The sequence below is a fragment of the Triticum urartu genome, chromosome 7, assembly GCF_003073215.2.
Source record: "Triticum urartu cultivar G1812 chromosome 7, Tu2.1, whole genome shotgun sequence".
In the NCBI taxonomy this organism is placed as follows: Eukaryota; Viridiplantae; Streptophyta; class Magnoliopsida; order Poales; family Poaceae; genus Triticum; species Triticum urartu.
The window spans coordinates 234,735,900-234,762,999 of NC_053028.1; the positions used below are offsets into that span (position 1 = coordinate 234,735,900).

A 27,100-nucleotide genomic window follows, 5' to 3' on the forward strand; every position below is an offset into this window, starting at 1 on the left:
ACACCCACATCTTCAATATTAATCAAGCAGGACGTATGGTTTTACCTCCATCAAAAGGGCCCGAACCTGGGTAAAACTTCGTGTCCCTTGCCTCCTGTTACCATCTGGCCTAGACGCACAGTTCGGGACCCCCTACCCGAGATCCGCCGGTTTTGACACCAACAACGATCTGGTCCTGGCGGAACCAGGTGGCATACTTCGGGTTAGGCACACAAACCCCCTTGTCATCGGGGTCAAGAAGCTTGGCAGGAGCCGGAAGAGAGCCATCGACGTAGCCCGTGGCACCGGCTATGCGCATAGGTGGAAGGACTTGAGCCTTCTAAAGGAGGAAATTGGAGGTGGTAAGTTTGGCGGTGATCAGGCTGGCGGAGGGAGGGGGAACGTCAGAAGGCGGCGGGCAGGGAGAGCGTGGTTAGGGTAGAGGAGGAGGAAGCGGAAGCCGTAGGGGAGCCCATCGTGCGATCAAGCGGGTAGGCCTGATACCATGTGAAACAAAGAGGAAATAGATTGGATCGGCGCACCCAACATGGTGGTGTAGGGATGTATTTATATGGATGCAACTAGGGCACATATTACAGGTAGTTATAGGAGATAAGTACAGATATTAACAGACTCCTATATCTCTCCCTAATAATAAAGCACATATTGACTTTATCGGGTTCACCGTCACAATATGCTTCTTCCCGTGATTAGAAAAAGAAAAGGTCATGGAATCGAACCCCGACCAGAGCATGAGATGACACATGCCATACCAACACGCCAAGAGTCCACGTTAACAAAAATACTAGAATATTTTGATAGGAGGTAGAAAATTTGTTCCGAGACCCAGCTTTTAGGTTGTTCCGTTTCTAAATCTCCTCCTCTCGTGGGCCTCGGGCCGAGCTGAAGTGGCAGCCTGGCTATAGGAGAGTGGGCTTAGGCAAAAATTATTGCACAGTCCACGTTAACAAAAAGACTAGAATATTTCGATAGGAGGTAGAAAATTTGTTCCGAGACCCAGCTTTTAGGTTGTTCCGTTTCTAAATCTCCTCCTCTCGTGGGCCTCGGGCCGAGCTGAAGTGGCAGCCTGGCTATAGGAGAGTGGGCTTAGGCAAAAATTATTGCACAGTCCACGTTAACAAAAAGACTAGAATATTTCGATAGGAGGTAGAAAATTTGTTCCGAGACCCAGCTTTTAGGTTGTTCCGTTTCTAAATCTCCTCCTCTCGTGGGCCTCGGGCCGAGCTGAAGTGGCAGCCTGGCTATAGGAGAGTGGGCTTAGGCAAAAATTATTGCACCGGCAAGGTATCGAACTCACAACCTCTTCGTCCTTTCTAAGAAGGCAACCAACGAGCTCACTTTTCCTTGTGTTATAATGTTCTTTTCTGAATCAATAGTCCCACCTCGCTATAGTATATCAAAACGCACCAATTTATATACGTCAGTATGTAGACAATTAACAAGCCCTAAGATGAGGTCTGGGATTAGACGGCCGAAACGGATAATTATAATTAAAAGGAAAATGAGGTGCATGACGTTGCATACGTGCATTGTAAAAAAAGGAATTTCGAGCTATGAAAGGAAGGATGGATTTGAGGATTATTTATGGGATGCAAGGATATTGCCATACATGAAAGGATGGAAGGAATTGTGGATGATTAAAAGGAATGAGATGCATGACGTCGACATGCATTGTAAAAAGGAATTGTGGGCTATTAATGGGAGGATCTATATGAGGATTATTATGGGATGCAAGGATGGAAGGATGTGTGCATGTTGCAACACTTATATGAAAAGGATGCATTCCAGGATTTCGGGGCTGCAAACAGTAGAGCATTTAAACTTGGATTGCCAAAAAAACTATTTTTCCTAAGAGGTCCTCTAACACATAATCCTTCTTTTTTGGGTAAGGGTTGACAGTGGAATACCGAGACGAGAAAATATGGTCTAACCACAAGCCGAGCGGACAAATAAGGGATAGCATGAGAGTCCTAAAAATGTCTGAGGCATTTCGGTTCGAACGTGTGCGTTACGCTCCAAAACTATATAAGACAAAATATGTATTACCTCGCATTGGAGATGTCCTTACCATCGGCACCAAAACTCATTTTATGATCATTGTGCAGCTGAGACCAAGTGGTCCACCAGTCTAAATAATACCTTGCAAAGAGAGTATAACATGACCCCCATAATTTTTCTAAACCTCGATTCGTGCGCCTGCCTGCCGGCGGTGGCACCGTCCGGATGACGTACCGTGTGGGTGGGCGTTTTGAAGGATCGGGCAATTAGTGTTTTCTTCGTACCGAAGCACAAGGTGTTGTGCTTGCAGATGCACGCCAATTTATCCTTTCCGTTGCAACGCACATGCCCTTTTGCTAGTCCTAACAATATACAGTTTAACATAACATACACCATTGCACGCACTAGTGGCTGATGGATTATATTCCCTTTACATGAATATAAACTATATGAGAGTTCTGTTAATGCATGCTGCCTATATATAGCTGCATAACACAGACAGCCAGGTGGGTGACTTCTAGTACCCATGTTGATTATAGCACCACTCCTAGATTAAGTTCTTGCAACTAGCTAGCGATTTAGGGATCTTGTAGCAGCTGTCGGAAATTTAGACTCGCTGTGTGGGGTTCATTGGTGTTTGGTGATGTCTGCTGTTTCCATCTATTAGTATACTTACATACAATGACCCTTGCACAACAGATGACGTCTTGATGTGATTAGCTTGCTTGTCTTCTCTTCTGGCTCAAGTGATAAATGGCGTTCCTAGGTTCAGTGCCACCCTGTGCAACCATATGATAATTTGATACACATGATTTGTTATTTATCTGATGGCATGCTCTTATTTTCAGTGCCACCTCCGGTTCACGAGGATCCCGTGCACAACTACATGCCGGTCCCTCATGGAGAAGCCTATCCTGTAACTCACATACCAGTGACTCTAGCTCTACAAGTACCAGTGATGCTCTCCAAAAAGATAAAACTAAACCAGTGATGCTCTCCAGAAAGAAAGGAAAATGCTCTATAAGTGCTGTTCAAACGTAAGACTTGAAATGTGTTATTTTGCTGTATCATCTTACTGTATGTATTCTACCTTAGCTAAGGTCAGTCCCTTTATGCCGTAGTTTGCTCCAGCTTGGCTGGAACTGAGAAAGTTATTGGGACATCGACATCAACAGATGAACGTTGTTGCAGAAAGTTATTGAAACTGCCACATTGCTTTTACCTCACTCTGTTCGTGTGCTGTGAATGCCTATAACTTTAAGTTTATGCGTGTTGCACATCATAATCTCCTGTATAAGGTACAATCGTTTTTATTGACATCAATGGGTATTGGGACAGAGCTTAGATAACAGAAGTTTCTGCCACCCCCATTCTATGACCAAAGATCACATTATATACATCTGTCTATTTTACGTTTATGCGACGAATTGCATGAATGCGCAAGCCCATAGCATTTTAGACCTTTTTAAGTTCAAACATACAAATGACAAAAGCCATTAAACTATGCATCATATTGATCTGCATCTCAAAAGAAAAACAAACAAGGCGTGGTAGAACTAGCAAAATAGAAATGCATTCCAAGGAAAGAGTGAGCCCCATCCTATGATCAAAGAGTTACAAACTGGCATGACAAAATTTCAGCTGGGCTGCCACCTTTATTAGCTTGACATGACAAAATGTCACACATCGACCTCTGGTTAAGGGCCTCTTTGGGTGGCAAGTCTTGGAAGATGCAGGAACAAAAAAAAATCTTTATGAGGTCAAATAGCCCTTGTACCAATTATTTCTAATGGGTAGCGTTCTCGAAAACTTATTGAAAATCCTACGGATCATTTGCTTATTATATATACTTTCTCTTGACATAATGACGGGAGCCTTCTAGGGGTTTAGTGATTTTCACAAAACAAAACCTAGATAATGATCGCATGGTCCCTACGGTTCAAAACTCGCTTTCTCTTCGCCTTTTGATCTCAAGAATAAAACCCCAAAATAAGAAAACTTGCTTTGCTAGCTGCTTTCTCTTCACCTTCTGGTCTCAAGAAATACGAGAATCATGAATTTACTAATATATGGACTACACACATACATCAATTCCGCTCTCCAACGATCATTAATTCATGATAGATCTAGTCAATTGCAGAGTTCTTACTGTGAACAATTATGAACTCGTGAACTTTTTTTTAGAATTCCCGAGTATTTTTTCATAATTGTGAAGAATTTTTAATTTAGGAACATTTTAAATTCATGAATGCATTTTAAAATTTGTGAGCTTTTTTTTTGAAAATTCACAAAAATCTAAAATTCCAAAAAATTGAATTTGTATAAAAAGTGTTTTAGTACAATATCAGCTCCCATAGTGTAATGCAGGAGCCAAGATCCGACTAGACCCTTACAGATGGGGTCCACTTCAAGGAAAAACATTGGAGTTCTCATAGGCCTCTATCCCTAGGGAGCTTAGTAATTGGAAGGACTAGAGCAATGTTAAGATGTGGACCACGGAAAAATTGTCTCTAGTCGGACCTTACTTAATGGAATAAAAAGAAAGCAACTTGTTAAGGTAAATACGGGAAAAATGTCCACACTGGCATGCATCCGAGATAAAATCTTACATGTGGTATTTCATCGTCTTGTTTACTTACTTTGGTTGAAAAACATCATTAGAGAAACACGACGCTTAATTTTTTTAGCATGTATATATAGTCTCCAAATTATGACCATTGACCATTATTTCTATATGATAATATGTTGCTACCAAAACCAACTTGTATGAAATTGTGAGATATTTTTCTTCAACAAATTATTTGTTTTACTTTCTTTTAGCAGCTCTTTCTAAACTTTTTTTTGCGTGTAGCTCTGTCCAAATATAGATGATTCGTAACTCATGCACCCACTTACAGCCGAATATTCTCTCTCAATTGTTTTTTACAGCCGAATAGATAGCTTCACCGGCCCAGTATTGCCGACCGCAGGCCTCAAACGGCCTGCGAGGAGAAAATAAGGAACTCGCTTTGTTGGCTGGTTTGGAGAATCGCGAAAACACTGTATGCAACAGCCAATTTCGAGCTGAGTTCGGACATTCAGTGTCAAAAAAATGCAAATTGGAGCTGAATTCGGATATGGAGTGACGCCAATATATAGCTTCAACATGCAATCTTGTGGTCGCGTTAATTTTCTTCCCCCATAATCGTCCAAGTCCAAACCAGAGAGAGAAAACTGCAACACCAATCTAGGGCAATGCCGCTGCCGTCGCGCGCCTTCCTGCCATCGCCCATCGTCGCCTCGAAAGTGGCACCCAAGAGAAGCAAAGTTGCGGCGATGACAGCGGCCAAGAGAACTAGAGGCGCGCCCCGCTCGCCGAAGAAGGTTCCTCGGGTGGATGCAGCAGCCAAGAAGTCAAACAACGCGCCCCGCTTGCCTGCGAAGGTTCTTCAGAAGTCCACCGTGGATGCGGCACACCGGCAACTGCGATTCGCGTGCGGCGATGCCGTCGAGGTGCGCAACAGGTTATTCTCGAACGTCGTCTTCTCCGGCAATAGGCAGCTGGTGATCTACCTCCGCGCCAAGGTACTCTCCGCCTCGGTCGGCACCGAGTCCTACCTCGTCGAGTACCCCGCCATCAACAGCAAACCCAGCCGTGTCGCACGAGTGCCATCATGGGACGTCCACGAGCCCCGTCACGCTCCACCGCAGGCGCACCCGGCCGCTGACGCTGCACGGCCGGCCAGTTCCAAGAGACCACCACCGCCGAAGCGGACTGACTGCGGCGATGATTGTTGCAAGAAGGCGAAGAGGGTCGGCAAAGGGATCCCGATGGACGCGCTGTGCCGATTCTACGAGGAGCACGACCCTGAGTTTGCGTCGGAGCTGCGCCGCGGGATGATCGCGAAGGTCGATGAAGGATGCCCACCAGTTTACGATTAGTTATAGTTCTTCGGGAAGTAGTTTTCTCTTTTGCTCTCTCTAGTAGTTGTCGGTTATGAATTCATGATCGATCGCTCGATAGAGGAATTGATGAACATGATCATTAGCAGTAAGAACTCTGCAATTGACTAGATGTATCATGAATTCATGATCGCTGGAGAGAGGAATTGATGTATGTGTGTAGTCCATATATTATTAAATTCATGATTCTCGTTTTGCTTGAGATCAAAGGTGAAGAGAAAGCAGCTAGCAAAGTAAGTTTTTTTTTGTTCAGGTTCAGTCATATGTAGGATTGCTCTATCGTTCACTACAATCTAAAAGCACTCCTTCCTCTCCCCTGATTCTGTTAATAATTGGGAAAAACATCATTGTGATAGAGACGCTCAGGTAACACGCATGACGATAGCGGCCTTGCAGAGGATCTGCGGGACAGGAGGCCGGAGCACAAGATCCTCAAGTGACCATCATTTCTCTGGAAGTGCATCATATCAAGTTGTTCCCTACAAGAATGTCCAGGGAGAAAACAACTTACCTGTGTTGTCTAAAAAAAGAAAATTCATTATCAGTACATATTCTGTGCAATGTAGTATTTGCCAGAAATGGAGAGTTGTACCATCCAAACTGAAATATGAGCAAATCCGAGAGAATATTATACAAGTTCCTTTTTCTTGCAAATATGTCCATGGGTGGAAGCCACAAGTTACATGCCATGATCCAATTGATATATCTGAGGATAATGGCATGGCATGGGCAATTGATATCCCATGCATCCCTCAGATCCCTCTTGGGTGGGAAAGGAATATTACTCTAAGGAATGAACAGAGCACGAGATTCGCTGATGTGTGAGTATTACTTGTTTTGCACAACATCGTAGTTAATTTGTTTCAAAGCTTTTTGTATTTATTTCTGAGCAAATGATGTTGCAGTTGTTTTCTAACGTCCCTGGGTCATAACTTTGAGAGCTCAGAATGCTCATTTATGGTTGAGGAACTTAATGCTGTTCATATTTGATCGATGGTTAACCATTCATTCCTATGATTACACACCTTACACACCTATATAAAAGGATGTGCTTGCCTTTCCGTGTATGTATTGTATGACTATTTCGTGACACTTATACATCCTTTCAGGTACTATATCTCTCCCGCAGGCATAAAAATAAGATCCAAGAAAGAGGTCGGAAGGTAAGCTAACTTTTGTTTGGTCAAGTTCTCTTCAATATCGTTACTTTCTTAAGCATATTATAATGCTCATATGCAGTTTTTCATTCATCTAGCATGTTGATAACCGCATCTGACTGGTATCCACTATTATTGTCATAATTGTTACAAAGTGTTATTATTGTACTTTCACTACCTCAATGGCTCAATGATCACACAACCAGCATTCATGCTTAGCTTTGTTGGGGCTTATTTTCAGAAATCTCGCCTGTTCTTGCAATTTGAACATTGGAAACAACACAGAATACATGCGTATACTATGTGAAGTTGTGAACTTCTCCATGTGCTTCACTCTGTCTAGATGCTTATCTTATTCTTCATATGTTATACTTTGATAGGTATCTTGAAGACAACCCAAACTTTGCTGTCAATTTACATTTATCTCAGTTTTCGTTCAAGGTACCTAAACCTCCAAATTGCCCTCGTCAGTCAAAGCTTATTGAACCCATTGAAGGTATTTATGCACAATAACACGGTTACTTTAACTGGCATGCTAAATTAATTGCTGGTTGGACAAGCCTCTCTCTTCTGTTCGAACAATAGCCACTATTGTTTGAAATTTGTACCAGTGATAAAATGGTTTTCAGATTGCCTTGTCAACTGATAATGCATTACAAGTTTGTGTACTTTAATATTGTGGTACTTAATGGAACTATTTAAGTGGTAGGACAAGTGGTGAGCTGGGGTGTACAGGATAGTAGGGCATTCATGCAAGCGAAGTTTCACACATGCCACTCATATTTTAAATGATCATAACAGGTTGAGATGTCATAAATTGGATTTTACTTATTGTTTTTAAATTTCTGTAAATTTGATGGCAAACCTGATAACATAACGTGTGAAACAGAGAGGAAATAGATTGGATCGGCGCACCCAACATGGTGGCCTAGGGATGTATTTATATGGATGCAACTAGGGCACATATTACACGTAGTTACAGGAGATAAGTACAGATATTAATAGACTCCTATATCCTAACAATATACAGTTTAACATGATGGGGAACGTAGTAATTTCTAAAAATTTGCTACGCACACGCAAGATCATGGTGATGCATAGCAAAGAGAGGGGAGAGTGTTGTCCACGTACCCTCGTAGACCGAAAGCGGAAGCGTTAGCACAACGCGGTTGATGTAGTTGTACGTCTTCACGATCCGACCGATCAAGTATCGAACGTACGGCACCTCTGAGTTCAGCACACGTTCAGCCCGATGACGTCCCTCGAACTCCGATCCAGCCGAGTGTTGAGGGAGAGTTTTGTCAGCACGACGGCGTGGTGACGATGATGATGTTCTACTGATGCAGGGCTTCGCCTAAGCACCGCTACAGTATTATCGAGGTGGACTATGGTGGAGGGGGGCACCACACACGGCTAAAAGATCAAATGATCAATTGTTGTGTCTCTAGGGTACCCCCTGCCCCTGTATATAAAGGAGCAAGGGGGGGTGCGGCCGTACAGGAGAGAGGGCGCGCCAGGAGGACTCCTACTCCCACCCGGAGTAGGACTCCCCCCCTTTCCTAGTTGGATTAGGCCTTGGGAGGGGGAAAGAGGAGGGAGAGAGGAAGGAAGGGGGGGCGCCGCCCCCCTCTCCTTGTCCTATTCGGACTAGGGGGAGGGGCGCGCGGCCCAGCCCCGGCCGCCTCTCCTCTTCTCCGTAAAGTCCCACTAAGGCCCATTAACCTTCCAGGGGGTTCCGGTAACCTCATGGTACTCCGGTAAAATCCCAATTTCACCCAGAACACTTCCGACATCCAAACATAGGCTTCCAATATATCAATCTTCATGTCTCGGCCATTTCGAGACTCCTCGTCATGTCCGTGATCACATCTGGGACTCCGAACAACCTTTGGTACATCAAAACATATAAACTCATAATATAACTGTCATCAAAACGTTAAGCGTGCGGGCCCTACGGGTTCAAGAACTATGTAGACATGACCGAGACACGTCTTCGGTCAATAAACAATAGCGGAACCTGGATGCTCATATTGGTTCCCACATATTCTACGAAGATCTTTATCGGTCAGACCGCATAACAACATACATTGTTCCCTTTGTCATCGGTATGTTACTTGCCCGAGATTTGATCGGCGGTATCTCAATACCTAGTTTCAATCTCATTACCGACAAGTCTCTTTACTCGTTCCGTAATATATCATCTCGCGACTAACTCATTAGTTGCAATGCTTGCAAGGCTTAAGTGATGTGCATTACCGAGAGGGCCCAGAGATACTTCTCCGACAATTAGAGTGACAAATCCTAATCTCGAAATACGCCAACCCAACAAGTACCTTTGGAGACACCTGTAGAGCACCTTTATAATCACCCAGTTACGTTGTGACGTTTGGTAGCACACAAAGTGTTCCTCCGGTAAACAGGAGTTGCATAATCTCATAGTCATAGGAACATGTATAAGTCATGAAGAAAGAAATAGCAACATACTAAACGATCAAGTGCTAAGCTAATGGAATGGGTCAAGTCAATCACATCATTCTCCTAATGATGTGATCCCGTTAATCAAATGACAACACATGTCCATGGCTAGGAAACTCAACCATCTTCGATTAACGAGCTAGTCAAGTAGAGGCATACTAGTGACACTCTATTTGTCTATGTATTCACACATGTATTATGTTTCCGGTTAATACAATTCTAGCATGAATAATAAACATTTATCATGAAATAAGGAAATAAATAATAACTTTATTATTGCCTCTAGGGCATATTTCCTTCAGTCTCCCACTTGCACTAGAGTCAATAATCTAGATCACATCGCCATGTGATTTAACATCAATAGTTCACATCACCATGTGATTAACACCTATAGTTCACATCGTCATGTGACCAACACCCAAAGGGTTTACTAGAGTCAATAATCTAGTTCACATCGCTATGTGATTAACACCCAAAGAGTACTAAGGTGTGATCATGTTTTGCTTGTGAGAGAAGTTTAGTCAATGGGTCTGCCATATTCAGATCCATATGTATTTTGCAAATTTCTATGTCAACAATGCTCTGTACGGAGCTACTCTAGCTAATTGCTCCCACTTTCAATATGTATCCAGATTGAGACTTAGAGTCATCTGGATCAGTGTCAAAATTTGCATCGACGTAACCTTTTACGACGAACCTTTTTGTCACCTCAATAATCGAGAAACATATCCTTATTCCACTAAGGATAATTTTGACCGCTGTCCAGTGATCTACTCCTAGATCACTATTGTACTCCCTTGCCAAAATCAGTGTAGGGTATACAATATATCTGGTACACAGCATGGCATACTTTATAGAACCTATGGCCAAGGCATAGGGAATGACTTTCATTCTCTTTCTATCTTCTGCCGTGGTCTGGCTTTGAGTCTTACTCAATTTCACACCTTGTAACACAGGCAAGAACTCTTTCTTTGACTGTTCCATTTTGAACTACTTCAAAATCTTGTCAAGGTATGTACTCATTGAAAAACTTATCAAGCGTCTTGATCTATCTCTATAGATCTTGATGCTCAATATGTAAGCAGCTTCACCAAGGTCTTTCTTTGAAAAACTCCTTTCAAACACTCCTTTATGCTTCGCAGAATAATTCTACATTATTTCCGATCAACAATATGTCATTCACATATACTTATCAGAAATGCTATAGTGCTCCCACTCACTTTCTTGTAAATACAGGCTTCACCGCAAGTCTGTATAAAACTATATCCTTTGATCAACTTATCAAAGTGTACATTCCAACTCCGAGATGCTTGCACCAGTCCATAGATGGATAGCTGGAGCTTGCATATTTTGTTAGCACCTTTAGGATTGACAAAACCTTCTGGTTGCATCATATAAAACTCTTCTTTTATAAATCCATTAAGGAATGCGGTTTTGTTTATCCATTTGCCAGATTTCATAAAATGTGGCAATTTGCTAACATGATTCGGACAGATTTAAGCATAGATACGAGTGAGAAACTCTCATCGTACTCAACACCTTGAACTTGTCGAAAACCTTTTGCGACAATTCTAGCTTTGTAGATAGTAACACTAGTATCAGCGTATGTCTTCCTCTTGAAGATCCATTTATTTTCTATGCCTTGTCGATCATTGGGCAAGTCAACCAAAGTCGACACTTTGTTCTCATACATGGATCCCATCTCAGATTTCATGGTCTCAAGCCATTTTGCGGAATCTGGGCTCATCATCGCTTCCTCATAGTTCGTAGGTTCGTCATGGTCAAGTAACATGACCTTCAGAACAGGATTACCGTACCACTCTGGTGTGGATCTCACTCTGGTTTACCTACGAGGTTCGGTAGTAACTTGATCTGAAGTTACATGATCATCATCATTAGCTTCCTCACTAATTGGTGTAGGAGTCACAGGAACAAATTTCTGTGATGAACTACTTTCCAATAAGGGAGCAGGTACAGTTACCTCATCAAGTTCTACTTTCCTCCCACTCACTTCTTTCGAGAGAAACTCCTTCCCTAGAAAGGATCCATTCTTAGCAATGAATGTCCTGCCTTTGGATCTGTGATAGAAGGTGTACCCAACATTTTGGGTATCCTATGAAGACGCACTTCTCTGATTTGGGTTCAAGCTTATCATGTTGAAACTTTTTCACCTAAGCATCGTAACCCCAAACTTTAAGAAATGACAGCTTAGGTTTCTCGCCAAACCACAGTTCATACGGTGTCATCTCCATGGATTTAGATGGCGCCCTATTTAACGTGAATGCAGCTGTCTCTAATGCATAACCCCAAAATGATAGTGGTAAATCGGTAAGAGACATCATAGATTGCACCATATCTAATAAAGTACAGTTACAATGTTCGGACACACCATTACGCTGTGGTGTTCTAGGTGGCGTGAGTTGTGAAACTATTCCGCATTGTTTCAAATGAAGACCAAACTCGTAACTCAAATATTCTTCTCCACGATCAGGTTGTAGAAACTTTATTTTCTTGTTACGATGATTTTCCACTTCACTCTGAAATTATATGAACTTTTCAAATGTTTCAGACTTCTGTTTCATTAAGTAGATATACCCATATCTGCTCAAATCATCTGTGAAGGTCAGAAAATAATGGTACCCTCTGCGAGCCTCAATATTCATCAGACCACATACATCAGTATGTATGATTTCCAACAAATCTGTTGCTTGCTCCATTGTTCCAGAGAACGGCGTTTTAGTCATCTCGCCCAAGAGGCATGGTTCGCAAGCATCAAGTGATTCATAATCAAGTGATTCCAAAAGCCCATCAGGATGGAGTTTCTTCATGCGCTTTACACCAATATGACCTAAACGGCAGTGCCACAAATAAGTTGCACTATCATTATTAACTTTGCATCTTTTGGCTTCAATATTATGAATATGTGTATCACTACGATCGAGATCCAATGAACCATTTTCGTTGGGTGTATAACCATAGAAGGTTTTATCCATGTAAACAGAACAACAATTATTCTCTAACTTAAATGAATAACCGTATTGCAATAAACATGATCAAATCATATTCATGCTCAATGCAAACACCAAATAACATTTATTTAGGTTCAACACTAATCCCCAAAGTATAGGGAGTGTGCGATGATGATCATATCAATCTTGGAACCACTTCCAACACACATCGTCACTTCACCCTTGACTAGTCTCTGTTTATTTTGCAACTCCCATTTCGAGTTACTACTCTTAGCAACTGAACCAGTATCAAATACTGAGGGGTTGCTATAAACACTAGTAAAGTACACATCAATAACATGTATATCAAATATAGCTTTGTTCACTTTGCCGTCTTTCTTATCCACCAAATACTTGGGGTAGTTCCACTTCTAGTGACCAGTCCCTTTTCAGTAGAAGCACTTAGTCTCAGGCTTAGGTCCAGACTTGGGTTTCTTCACTTGAGCAGCAACTTGTTTGTCATTCTTCTGGAAGTTCCCCTTCTTCCCTTTGCCCTTTCTCTTGAAACTAGTGGTCTTGTCAACCATCAATACTTGATGTTTTTCTTGATCTCTACCTTCGCCGATTTTAGCATCGCGAAGAGCTTGGGAATTGTTTTCGCATCCCTTGCATAGTATAGTTCATCACTAAGTTCTACTAACTTGGTGATGGTGACTAGAGAATTCTGTCAATCACTATTTTATCTAGAAGATTAACTCCCACTTGATTCAAGCGATTGTAGTACCCAGACAATCTGAGCACATGCTCACTGCTTGAGCTATTCTCCTCCATCTTTTAGCTATAGAACTTGTTGGAGACTTCATATCTCTCAACTCGGGTATTTGCTTGAAATATTAACTTCAACTCCTGGAACATCTCATATGGTCCATGACGTTCAAAATGTCTTTGAAGTCCCAATTCTAAGTAGTTAAGCATGGTGCACTAAACTATCAAGTAGTCATCATATTGAGCTAGACAAACGTTCATAACATCTGCATCTGCTCCTACAATAGGTTTGTCACCTAGTGGTGCATCAAGGACATAATTCTTCTATGCAGCAATGAGGATAAACCTCAGATCACGGACTCAGTCCGCATCATTTCTACTATCATCTTTCAACTTAGTTTTCTCTAGGAACATATCAAAAATAAAACAGGGGAGCTAAACGCGAGCTATTGATCTACAACATAGATATGCTAATACTATTAGGACTAAGTTCATGATAAATTAAAGTTCAATTAATCATATTACTTAAGAACTCCCACTTAGATAGACATCCCTCTAATCCTCTAAGTGATCACGTGATCCCTATGAACTAAACCATGTCCGATCATCACGTGAGATGGAGTAGTTTCAACGGTGAACATCACTATGTTGATCATATCTACTATCTGATTCACGATCGACCTTTCGGTCTCCGTGTTCCTAGGCCATATCTGTTATATGCTAGGCTCGTCAAGTTTAATCTGAGTATTCCGCGTGTGCAACTTGTTTTGCACCCATTGTATTTGAACGTAGAGCCTATCACACCCGACCATCACGTGGTGTCTCAGCACGAAGAACTTTCGCAACGGTGCATACTCAGGGAGAACACTTTATACTTTGATAATTTAGTGAGGGATCATCTTATAATGCTACCGTCAATCAAAGCAAGATAAGATGCATAAAAGATAAACATCACATGCAATCAATATAAGTGATATGATATGGCCATCATCATCTTGTGCTTGTGATCTCCATCTCCGAAGCACCGTCATGATCACCATCGTCACCGGCGCGACATCTTGATCTCCATCATAGCATCGTTGTCGTCTCGCCAATCTTATGCTTCTACGACTATCGCTACCGCTTAGTGATAAAGTAAAGCATTACAGGGCGATTGCATTGCATACAATAAAGCGACAACCATATGGCTCCTGCCAGTTGCCGACAACTCGGTTACAAAACATGATCATCTCATACAATAAAATTTAGCATCATTTCTTGACCATATCACATCACAACATGCCCTGCAAAAACAAGTTAGACGTCCTCTACTTTGTTGTTGCAAATTTTACGTGGCTGCTACGGGCTTAGCAAGAACCGTTCTTACCTACGCATCAAAACCACAACGATAGTTTGTCAAGTTGGTGCTGTTTTAACCTTCACAAGGACCGGGCGTAGCCACACTTGGTTCAACTAAAGTTGGAGAAACTGACACCCGCCAGCCACCTGTGTGCAAAGCACGTCGGTAGAACCTGTCTCGCATAAGCGTACGCGTAATGTCGGTCCGGGCCGCTTCATCCAACAATACCGCCGAACCAAAGTATGACATGCTGGTAAGCAGTATGACTTATATCGCCCACAACTCACTTGTGTTCTACTCGCGCATATGACATCTACGCATAAAACCAGGCTCGGATGCCACTGATGGGGAACATAGTAATTTCAAAAAAATTCCTACGCACACGCAAGATCATGGTGATGCATAGCAACGAGAGGGGAGAGTGTTGTCCACGTACCCTCGTAGACCGAAAGCGGAAGCGTTAGCACAACGCGGTTGATGTAGTCGTACGTGATCACGATCCGACCGATCAAGTACCGAACGTACGGCACCTCCGAGTTCAGCACACGTTCAGCCCGATGACGTCCCTCGAACTCCGATCCAGCCGAGTGTTGAGGGAGAGTTTCGTCAGCATTATGGAGTGGTGACGATGATGATGTTCTACCGACGCAGGGCTTCGCCTAAGCACCGCTACAGTATTTTCTCGAGGTGGACTATGGTGGAGGGGGGAACCGCTCACGGCTAAAAGATCAAACGATCAATTGTTTTGTCTCTAGGGTGCCCCCTGCCCCTGTATATAAAGGAGCAAGGGGGGTGCGGCCGGCCAGGAGAGAGGGCGCGCCAGGAGGAGTCCTACTCCCACCGGGAGTAGGACTCCCCCCCTTTCCTAGTTGGATTAGGACTTGGGAGGGGGAAAGAGGAGGGAGAGAGGAAGGAAGGCGCGGGGGGGGGGGGGGGGGCGCCCCCCTCTCCTTGTCCTATTCGTACTAGGGGGAGGGGCGCGCGGCCCATCCCTTGCCGCCTCTCCTCTTCTCCGTAAAGGCCCACTAAGGCCCATTAACCTTCCAGGGGGTTTCGGTAACCTCCCGGTACTCCGGTAAGATCCCGATTTCACCCGGAACACTTCCGATATCCAAACATAGGCTTCCAATATATCAATCTTCATGTCTCGACCATTTTGAGACTCCTCGTCATGTCCGTGATCAAATTCGTGACTCTGAACAACCTTCAGTACATCAAAACATATAAACTCATAATATAACTGTTATCGAAACGTTAAGCGTGCGGACCCTACGGGTTCGAGAACTATGTAGACATGACCGAGACACGTCTCTGGTCAATAACCAATAGAGGAACCTGGATGCTCATATTGGTTCCCACATATCCTACGAAGATCTTTATCGGCCAGACCGCATAACAACATACGTTGTTCCCTTTGTCATCGGTATGTTACTTGCCCGAGATTTGATCGTCGGTATCTCAATACGTAGTTTCAATCTCGTTACCGGCAAGTCTCTTTACTCGTTCCGTAATATATCATCCCGCAACTAACTCATTAGTTGCAATGCTTGCAAGGCTTAAGGGATGTGCATTACCGAGAGGGCCCAGAGATACCTTTCCGACAATCGGAGTGACAAATCCTAATCTCGAAAGACGCCAACCCAACAAGTACCTTCGGAGACACCTGTAGAGCACCTTTATAATCACCCAGTTACGTTGTGACGTTTGGTAGCACACAAAGTGTTCCTCCGGTAAACGGGAGTTGCATAATCTCATAGTCATAGCAACATGTATAAGTCATGAAGAAAGCAATAGCAACATACTAAACGATCAAGTGCTAAGCTAACGGAATGGGTCAAGTCAATCACATCATTCTCCTAATGATGTGATCCCATTAATCAAATGACAACACATGTCCATGGCTAGGAAACTCAACCATCTTCGATTAACGAGCTAGTCAAGTAGAGGCATACTAGTGACACTCTGTTTGTCTATGTATTCACACATGTATTATGTTTCCGGTTAATACAATTCTAGCATGAATAATAAACATTTATCACGAAATAAGGAAATAAATAATAACTTTATTATTGCCTCTAGGGCATATTTCCTTCATAACATCGCCGCTCAATTTGAACTTCCTTCGCGAAGATTCAGATTGTATCTATTTGAGACAAACACTACAAAAAAAATACACTTCCGTGATGATACATGTTTGTCACAGTAGGTCGCTTTTTTGTCATGCATTTACATCCATGACAAATTTATGACAGAATCAAGATAGTCATACCTGTGCTGTCGTAGAAGTGTTCCATGACATTACCAAAATTATCATCACGGAAGTGTCCACTTCCATGACAATAAATCGCGCGTCACAGAAGTGCTTTCGTCAAGGGTGACCGACACGTGGCATCCACCGTAACGGAACGCCATTAAGCTATCGGGTCGGGTTTTGGATCCGATAACCCGTTAACAGCCCCGACCAATGGGGATTTTCCACGTGTAAAATCATCATTGGCTAGAGGAAACACGTGTCGGCTCATCGTTGGGACAGATGTCATCCACTCACTGGATAGAAGGTGCCTATGATACGTCGACACGTGGCACGGCCCAACAGTGGCCCATTCCTGTGAAAAGGCCGGCCCATTTGACTTGGTCAAAAGTTGGCGGGCCGGCCCATGGAAAGCCTGTTAACGGCCGGTTCGCATATAGCCCATTTACAGCCTGCTAACCCAAGGCCCGTTACGCCCTATCCGAATTTGGCCCAGTAGCATCATCTGGGCCGTCCAATATGATTCCAGCCCATTTTCACTTCTGGCCCATGTATCGCCCATGACGTCTTTTGGCCCATATGCAGCCCTTTGTAACTCTTGGCCCATTAGCGGCCTGTGCCGAAACTGGCCCGTAATGAACAGTGTATCACTTTACACCCATTAACGACCCGTGGTGAAACTGGCCCGTAATGAACAGTGTATCACTTTATACCCATTAATGGTCCGTTATTCCGTTGGGCTGTCTCCAGCCCATGTTATCTTTCGGCCTTCTCAGAGCCCATTTATTCTTGGGCTCATTTCCAACATTCGTTTACTTACGACCCATTACTGTCATTTTCTGCTTGTGGGCCAAATTTAGCCCGTGGTTACAGTCGGCCCGTTTGTGGTCCGTTAATACGTTGGGCCATTTTCATAGCGTCATCAAATACGGCCTATTAACGATGGCCCGTTATGGTTGACCCATGAACGGACGATTCCAACTCTAGCCCGTTTACAGCCAGAATGCGGTCTGTTTGGCCCATGTTTGGCCAATCGATCATACGGCCCGTATAAGGCTCATTGATGATATGGCCCGTAGAAGGCCCATTGATGATACGACACGTAGAAGGCCCATTGTTTCTATGGCCCGTAGAAGGCCCACTGTTTCTACGGCCCGTAGAAGGCCCACTGTTTCTATGGCCCGTAGGAGGCCAAGTGTCACTACAGTAAATATTAGCCCATGGTTATTGTGGCCTAGTTTTAAAAAATAGGTTATTGCAGCCACTAGCAAACCGCAGAAAAAGAACTGCACTGACTACAAGCAAACAAATAAACAAGACAACAAGGAAATAAATAAGCAAGCAACTTACACTAGGCTATCATGGCTATTAAACATATTACATCCACTAGGCATCAAAGTTCGCCACCAGTGCAAATATAGGGAACACAGCAGCATATAAACGCTGCAGCAAAACAAGTCCAGAACTGAAACCACTTCAGAAGAGCTCAAGAAACAATATCCTGGGTACCCATAATGCTGGTAAGATGCTTAGCAAGCTTATTAAGTTTCTCTTGTTTGGCGCTTAAGTCCTCAAGCGCTTGCTGTTGCACCAGAAAGTATGCATCTGAATTCTGCAGGGACTTCCTCAGTCCTTTGGCTTCCTATCGCATAACATCTGATCGATGTCTTTCAACTTGAAGTTGAGACTCAAGAAGCCGAACTAATTCAGGCAATGAGTTCGAAGAGCTGGTGCCAGCAGTGGTAGCCAGTAACTCGAACACTACATCAAGACAGGACTTTGGGGTTGTCTCAGTGTCTTCAATATAGTTTTTATTAGTTTTCTTAGAGACCAACAGGGATGTCTCACTATCTTGAACCTTATCTGCATTACTTCCTTTACCATTGCATAACAGGGTACTCTTCTCCAATATTTTATCCGCATTCTAAAAGAGAAACAAACAAACACATCTCAGGTTTATAATGTAGTATATGAAACTCATTTTGGTAAACTAGTTCAGTAGTAAGGTGGATAGGATAACATCATGAAACAAACATATATCTATGTAGTATGGTCACTGCATGGTCTATATCATTCTAGTTTATGTTGCCAAATCAAGATAGATACAGTTCGAATCATATCTATTTAAGACAAAGCAGCATAGACAGAATATAAGTGTGGGAAACTACACAACAATAACAACACTTGTAGTGTGCATGGCATGAGAACATAACTGTTTATTCAATTGAAACTGAAATCAACATAGAGCAAGTTACAACAGCAAACAGCCAAACACGTTGAAGAAACAGGTTTAAAACATACCTGTTGCGCCATTGGAGTTTCAATTGCATCCTTCAAATTTGAATTTAGTTGGTATCAGTAAATACAGTGATGCAAGAGCAAAGTAGTATGAACCATAGCTATGGAACCTGACCTGAGAACAATTCTTCTTCTTCTGCTTTAAGCGTTGACTTCGGGTTCGGAGTGGTGGTCCTCGTGATTTGGGCACTGCAGTTGCCTTACTAACTGCTCGTGTTTGGGTGCTCTGTGGTGGAGACGGTGCTATGTCAATGGGAACTGGGTGTCTATCCGCTGGGGTTGGGGTTAAAAGGGGTGTAGCTGGTTCTCTGTCCAACTTGGTAGGGGTACAATCTGCATGAGTGTGGGTTATGTGTGGTGGGGCTGGTTCTTGGGCAAGTACAACCGTGGTTCTATCTGCATCAACAGGTAGCACGATCTTTTCTGAAGACCGTGTTTTTACTCCCACAGATACTACCATCACTCCCTCCAATTGAAATGGTTGATAAACAAGAAAAGTAATTGAATGTACAGACATTGTAAGATAGACAGGTGCAATGGATAGTAGGGAAGAAAACAGGGCATGAAATAATTCACATTTATGTTGTCTAAGCAGACAGAATAGCAGGACATAATTTCACATATATGATGGCTAATTAAAAAGGATAGCATGACACAATTTCACATGTATGATGGCTAACTAAACAGGATAGAATGACATACTTCAAAATATGATGACTATGTAAACATGATGACATGATATAACTATATGATGTGTCTATTAAAGTGGTTGGCATGCCATAAATCACAAACATGCTGTTGATGGAAACATGATGGCATGATATAATTCACGGATAGAATGACATAATTTAAATATGATGACTATGTAAACAGGATGAGATGATATAACTATATTATGTCTTTAGAAAATGGGTTGGCATGCCATAATTCAGATACATGCTGTCTATGTAAACATCATGGCATGACATAATTCAAATATATGATTTATATACTAAGTAAGTGAGCAGAGGGCAATCGCATATATGATGTGTCAACTAAGGAGATGGCATTCAATATTGTGTATATGATGTAAAAACTAAGCATTGCAATATAACATATGCATTATATGAGTAATATAACCCTGCCAAGTTTGAGCATACACCTCAGGGGGATAATAGGACTGGTCATCTGCCTCTGAATCCTCCTCTGAAGAGCTATCTATAACCAACAAGATATCTGCTTCAGCAGGTAGCATTGTCTGCTCTGAAGACCTTGTTTCACTCCAGATTTCTCCATCACCAATTCAAATGGCTGATGCACAGGAAGAACAGTTGAATATACAAACATTGTCGACAAAAGCAATGAGAAATACAAAAAAAGGATGGCATGATATAATTCACATATACGACGCTTGCCTAAATAGCATGGCATTGCATAATTCACATACATAATGCCTTGCAACAAGATAACATTGCATAATTCACATATATAATGTCTTGCAATAAGATGGCATTGCATAATTCACATATATGGTAATTAGACACTAAACAGGTGGCATTCACACAAAGCATGTCTAAACTAAGCAAATGACATAGCAATGCAAGATACCACACACACGATATGAGCAATACAACCCTGCCAAGTTAGGGCATGCACCTCGGGGGGGGGGGGGAATATGACTGGTCATCTGTCTCTGAATCCTCCTCTAAGGAGCTATCGGTAACCAGCAAGACGTGCGCTTCGTCAGATAGCATTGTCTGCTCTGAAGACCTTGTTTCCACTCCAGATTTTTCCATGACCGTGCCAAATGGCTGATGCACAGGAAGAGTAATTGAATGTACTAAAATTGTTGACAAATTTAACACGTAATAAAAAATGATGGCATGATATAATTCACATATAAGATGACTGGCTAACCAAGGTGGCATTGCAAAATTCACATATATGATGCCTGGCTAGACAAGATGGCATTGCATGATTCACATATACGATAAAGAAACTAAACAGATGGCATTGACACAAAGCATGTCTAAACTAAGCAGATGACATCTTTAATGTATACAGTAAGCAATGCAAGGCACCATATGCATGATATTACCAACATCAGCATGCCAAGTTAGAGCGAAGACCTCATGGGGTAAATAGGAGTGGTCTTCTCCTTCTGAATCCCCCTCATAACAGTTATCTTCCTCTTGATTACGATCCGAAATGGGTGGAGGGGGGGCTGCCTTTGCGCCCACCATGGAACGACGTCTGCATGAAATTTTTTGCCACGCAAGGCTCGTCTCTTTTGCTCTACATGATCGGTTCCATTGTGTACAATAATTGGCATGCATAGGAATAAAACATAGTGAGATTATGTAAGGATTGCATGCACAAATCCAGAGTGATGCTAGCAAACTGTGGATAGACCCAAAACCAATGATAGCAGGCAGATAATAGCTTTAGTTAAAAATATAGATAATGGCTCCTTTAATGTTTGTTTGCACCCAACATGAAACTCACAGTAGACACCGGAGATTAACCAGATAGTAGACAGATAGTACTGATTGTTGCCCTAGTATGTACCCCACAACCATTTAAAAACTCAAGTTTCAGCATTAGTTTGGACCTGACTCGGAGTCTAATAGGTGAACACGACGATAATGTAGCATGTTATCATATTAAGAGACGCATAACTTAAGCAGACACGGAAGAGTGCGACCTCTCTTGCGGACCCATGTAGTCCTCAAGGTCATCTGCTCAGTTGATGATGGTAATGCAGTTGCCGTGGCTGCCGGCGGCGGGGAAGAAGATCTGAGGCGGTGAAAGACAGTCTCGAGAGCGGATCCCTGCTGTGGTGAACCCTTCCGTCGTTGGAGCAGCTGAGCTGGGGTGGAACACAATGCCGCAGGAGCAGGACAAACCACACAAGGTTTTCTTTGACACATCTATAACAGAAGTAATTGAGTAAGGGCTTGTTTGAATTTGAGGATTCTAACAATGCAGGGATAGGAAATAGACAGGAATAGGATAGGAATGCACGTGCAAAACAGAGAATTTAAAAACACAGGATTTCTGCCAATCTGGGTGTTTGATTCATAACAATTGGAAGATCACAAGATGCAAAAAAGCATGGTGAGATTAAGTCAAACCACAAGAAAATGTACGGTTATAATGCTATTATGCTACTATCTCTTAGTCTTGTGCTTGATGAATAAGAATATGAAAAGGAGGAGAAGTGGAAATTAGAATTCCTACGGGTTTTCTTTCAAGGAGACACTAAAGGAACAAATCCTACAGTTTTCCTTTGCTCCATTCCTTTGCACCAAATTCATGAAAAGTAGTACCATAGGAAACTTTCCAATTCCGATGTTTTTCATTCACTTTTCCTTTCAAGCACTGGCGATTCTAGTAGGCAGGCTTGAGCAAGGAAAATCCTACACTAAAAAAATGTTTTTGTGCTACTTCTATTACTTTGGACCCAGGCCACTGACATACTAGCTCAACTCCCAGGCCCATCGACAAATGCACAGCTCAAACGCGCAGAGATAAATAATGATGGCGTTCAAGAGAGTCCATCATGGATAGCTAAGTTGCCTGGTACCTCACTACTTGTCATATAGTAGGATAAAATAATCGTATTTCCCGTTACTACGAGTGCTCAGTGGACAATATATATAACATGTAGAGTAAAAAAGAGATGCAATAAGTGTACAACCTCTTTGGTGAAGCCATGTCGATCTCAGCGTGATTGGGTTGGCCGGTGAGGATGCTCCGGCTGACTTGGCTGTCGGAGGAGGGGAAGAAGATCTTAGGCGTCTGGAGATGGAGCCCGAGGTACTGCTCCGTTGTGATGGAGGGTTTCGTCATTGGAGCAGCTCCGGTGAGTTGTACGATGCCGGGGCTGAAGCAGGACAAGAGAGACAACAAACAACATTAACCTGAGTGGAATTCTAATAGAATCTCCAATACATGACGTAAAATACATAAACATAAAGTGCTAGATGTAAAATACACCAGCCGCTCATCTCTGAACTTAACTGTCGAAACTGAATTTAACTGTCGAAACTGAACTTAACTGTCGAAACTGAACTTAACTGTCGAAACTGAATTTTGCTGTCGAAACTGAATGCACTAGTAAGGTGAGGCTACACGTAGGTCACCTGACTTTTTCATCTCTGGTCAGTCGATTTTGCAGCCATTGGATACGAAATCAAGGGCCTGTGGTTCATCTTCAACCTCCACCCCCTGAGCCGGCCAAACAGCAGCCCCCCGCCGCCCGCGGCCGGCGGTGCGCCGCCCCGCCCCCCCTGAAAACACTTCCCACTGCCGGTCCGCCGCTGCCCCGGCCATCCCTCTAGGCCCCCCCGTGCCGAGCTTTTTCTCCGGCGATCCCCACGCCACCGCCCCGCCAACGCCCCGCCACCGCTGGCGACCACCGCCCCCATCCTGAACCCTAAGATAGATAGTGGGGTACCTCTCCGGCGAGCCCCCCTCCCCGCGGCGGCTGGTTCTTCCTTCACGCCGGCAGCATCGGAGTGAAGTGTAGCTAAATCGGAGCAGCATCGCAAGCAAGAGCAAGAGAGAGAGCAGCAGCGCGAGCAGACAAGGCAGGGGACCGAGAGCAAGAGCAGAGCAGCAGCGCGAGCGAGAGCTAAAGCAGCAGCAGGTCCTACTAATGTGGACGTCGCTGCCGAGGGAGCGACGCTGTGGAGGAAGTGGCCGGCGACGCCGCCGTGGATGGAGCCGCGCCGTGTCGGCTCGAGACCGAGCGCCGACAGCACCGTGAGATCGAATCAAGAAGAAAATGCGGCGATTAGTCTACAACCTCTTTGGTGGCGCCGATTAGGCTGCAGCTTCATCTGAGGAAACGGTGATGATGATGCTCTTCCGTTGGTGCAGGTGAAGATGGTGGTGTGGGAATGGAGGTGGCGCGAAAGACGAGGGGAACGTCAGGGCAGCTCCTTGGAGGTGGAGGACGGGGTGGCGGAACCGGAGGGACGATGCGATCGACGTCGGATCCTCATCCGGTACGGTGGATGAGGTACGTCGAGGTGTTGCTTTGGACGACGTCGTCGGGGAAGAGGCTCCGACTGGGTGGCGGACGGAGCAGGGTGTGGGGTTTCGTCGCGGGTTTTTGCGGCCTCGGTGTACGAATGGGTGGGCGGATGGGATGGCAGTGGGGAACCATGGCTTAGAGACGCGCTTGTCCGAAATGTGGGGTAAGTTACAAAAGTACCCCCACCGATTTGAGGCGGTTCTTTCGGTTTAGGGGTACCACGGGCATTTCGCGTGTCGGGATTTCACAGTAGGTGGGAGTTTTCGCGCGCGTTGTAATTTCGGAATAGCAAGGCGCGGGTTGAGATGGAGGGAGTTATCGGAGCACAACAAGACAAAGATATATCTTAAATATTTCGGGCTAACAAGGCGCGGGTTGAAGAGGCGGGAGTTTCCCAGCACGATAGACAGAGACGCTAGCTTGAATTTTCGGCATAACAAGGCGCGGCTTAAAATTTCGGAAGAACAAGCTTAACGTGTACCAAAAGAAAGACAATTTGCACCTCAACACGCACAACACACACACAAACACCATTTAGACTAGAGTAAGGTACACGTGCAATGCACGCATGAGATTTGGCAACCAAATTATGAATAAATACCACATTATAGCATGCAAGATTTGAGTCATATATGCATGATGTATATGTTCGTTTAATTCTTATAGTTCATTTCATTCAAAATCATCTAGTTTTTATGAGAAAGCTAATCTATTTTAAGATTCATGGAATTGTGCGTCATAAGACATAAAGTAAAAACAAATCATGGCAAATCATGTAGAAAAACATTTGGGCAATTCTGATACAGAAGATTCTAGAACAAATAAGAAGTGCTTGTGTTTTGATGTTTGTGCATTAAGCTTAAGTTCAACCATGGAGTCTTCTAGATTATACATGTGGCGAAATCTGGTGGAATCTATATGATATCCAATGGCCAGTAGTGCTCAAATTTGCCATCTTTGGACCATCGGATTCGCCTCATCCAACGACCATCTTTCAAAGTTAAAGTTACTCGCACACAATATAAAAAATATATAAAATATAATATATATAGGGGTATAGATATAGATATGTGATGCAAAAGCCGCCCATCATCTCCAATTAGAATAATGTGTCCATGCACGGATGCGACGTGGCCAAATGATGTCTGCCATCGGTATCTCAAATTCAAATCAGTCTGGCCTTGTTCAATGTGTATACATTACAACATGCTCGTTTCCAAACCACACCGCGCAGATCTCCGTTATATTCATGCATGCATGGGTTTCAAACATCAGGATCTCTTATTCAAATATTTGAATTCAACTTTACATTGATTGTGACCTCACCTATTCAGCTATTCTTTTACACCCACACAGTAGTCTTCTCTTTATAATTGTACCACTAACCTTCTCTCGTGCATGCATGCACACACACTACCAGTCGGCATTATCCATCGCACGCATGCAATCTTTTTCTTCAGGTCGGTCTCCCATGAAGGCACACACCAACACACATCCCCCTCTCCATCATATCGGGCATTCTTTATCTCTCACGCGTGCATGCGCAATGATCGATGTTCCTCATGTATGTGTGTATATAGCTAGGTCTTTCATAGTTTTCCACACAAACCCATCAATCGATATATCCAGTGAGGTCTCACCCTCTTTCCCACATCCACATCGATCAATCTATACCTCTCTATATAGGATTAACATATATAGCTAATACACCCACATTAATTATGTATCCAACGTCCCCCTCTCATCATCCATGCCTTCCGCTTCATCTCTCAGACGCGTGCACAATGGCGAAGACAGGGGGCAGTAAGGGCCCTGCCCCCTCCCCCCTAACATCACTATATATCAAGGCTAATATGAATGTGATCATTAGACAATTGCTGCTAAAAATGGTTTAAGTTCATGAATTGACCCTCCTCGTAAAGGATTAGCAATGCTTGGCCCCCTAGCTCATTTATTTTTCATGGCGCCCCCACTGCGCGCATCAGCGCACGTATTCGCCCTCTCTCTCTAAATATCGATCTTGCACTTGTGCATTCCTTCATAGTCTCCCTCCACTCGCCCCCTCGCACCATCTTCTAGCCCCCCACCGGATTTTTGCCACATGTACAATCTAGCAGACTTCATGGTTGAACTTAAGCATAATGCACAAACCTCAAAACAACAGTGGTTCTCTTTTGTTCTAGAATCTTCCGTATCATAACTGCCCAAACTTTTTTCTAGTTGAATTGCCATTATTTGTTTTTTACTTTATGCTTTACAACGCACAATTCCATGAATCATAAAATAGATTAAGGGCTTCTTTGATTCAAAGGATTCTCAAAGGAATTTTGGAGGATTCTAATCATTAGGAATTTTTCCTATCTTGGTTGTTTGATTCGTAGGATTGTAAACCATAGGAATTTTTCCATATGATTCATTTGCACTAGATTTCATAGGAAACATCCCATCCACTCAAACCTCTTCGAAAGAATTCTGCGTTTTTTCTATGCACAATCAAACACTCGTACAATCATGTAGGATTCAAAACGACATTCCACTATAATCCCATGTTTTTCCTATTCCCGCGTTCTTAGCTTTTTTATAAAAACTAGTTGATTTTGAATGAGATGAACTATAAGAATTAAACGAAGGGCTACATCAGGCATATATGACTCAGAGCTTACATGCTATAATGTGGTATTTATTCATAATTTGGTTGCAAAATCTGATGCGTGCAATGCACGTGTACCTTACTAGTACTTCGAGTATGTGCAAAACACGTAAATTAGAATACCAATGGCACGCTACACAGTGTCTCTCTTACAGTTCATGAAGCCATGTGGCACATGGGTAGGCGTTGTCGCGACCTCCTTGCGTGGATTGATCACAGTGACGTGCTGCTGGTTCCAGAAGAATGTACTCGTCCTC

The 27,100-nt window shown here is 43.3% G+C and overlaps 1 protein-coding gene across 1 annotated transcript in view; it reads left to right on the forward strand.

The window, feature by feature from the left end:
• The first annotated feature begins 6,315 nt into the window (after positions 1–6,315).
• Positions 6,316–27,100, forward strand: part of LOC125518713 (methyl-CpG-binding domain-containing protein 2-like) — a 55,914-nt gene continuing 35,129 nt past the window's right edge. Inside the window, exons 1-3 of the mRNA XM_048683541.1 lie at positions 6,316–6,761; positions 7,050–7,103; positions 7,478–7,593. Of these exons, the coding sequence (XP_048539498.1) occupies positions 6,316–6,761; positions 7,050–7,103; positions 7,478–7,593 (616 nt within the window). The remainder of the gene's footprint in view (positions 6,762–7,049; positions 7,104–7,477; positions 7,594–27,100) is intronic.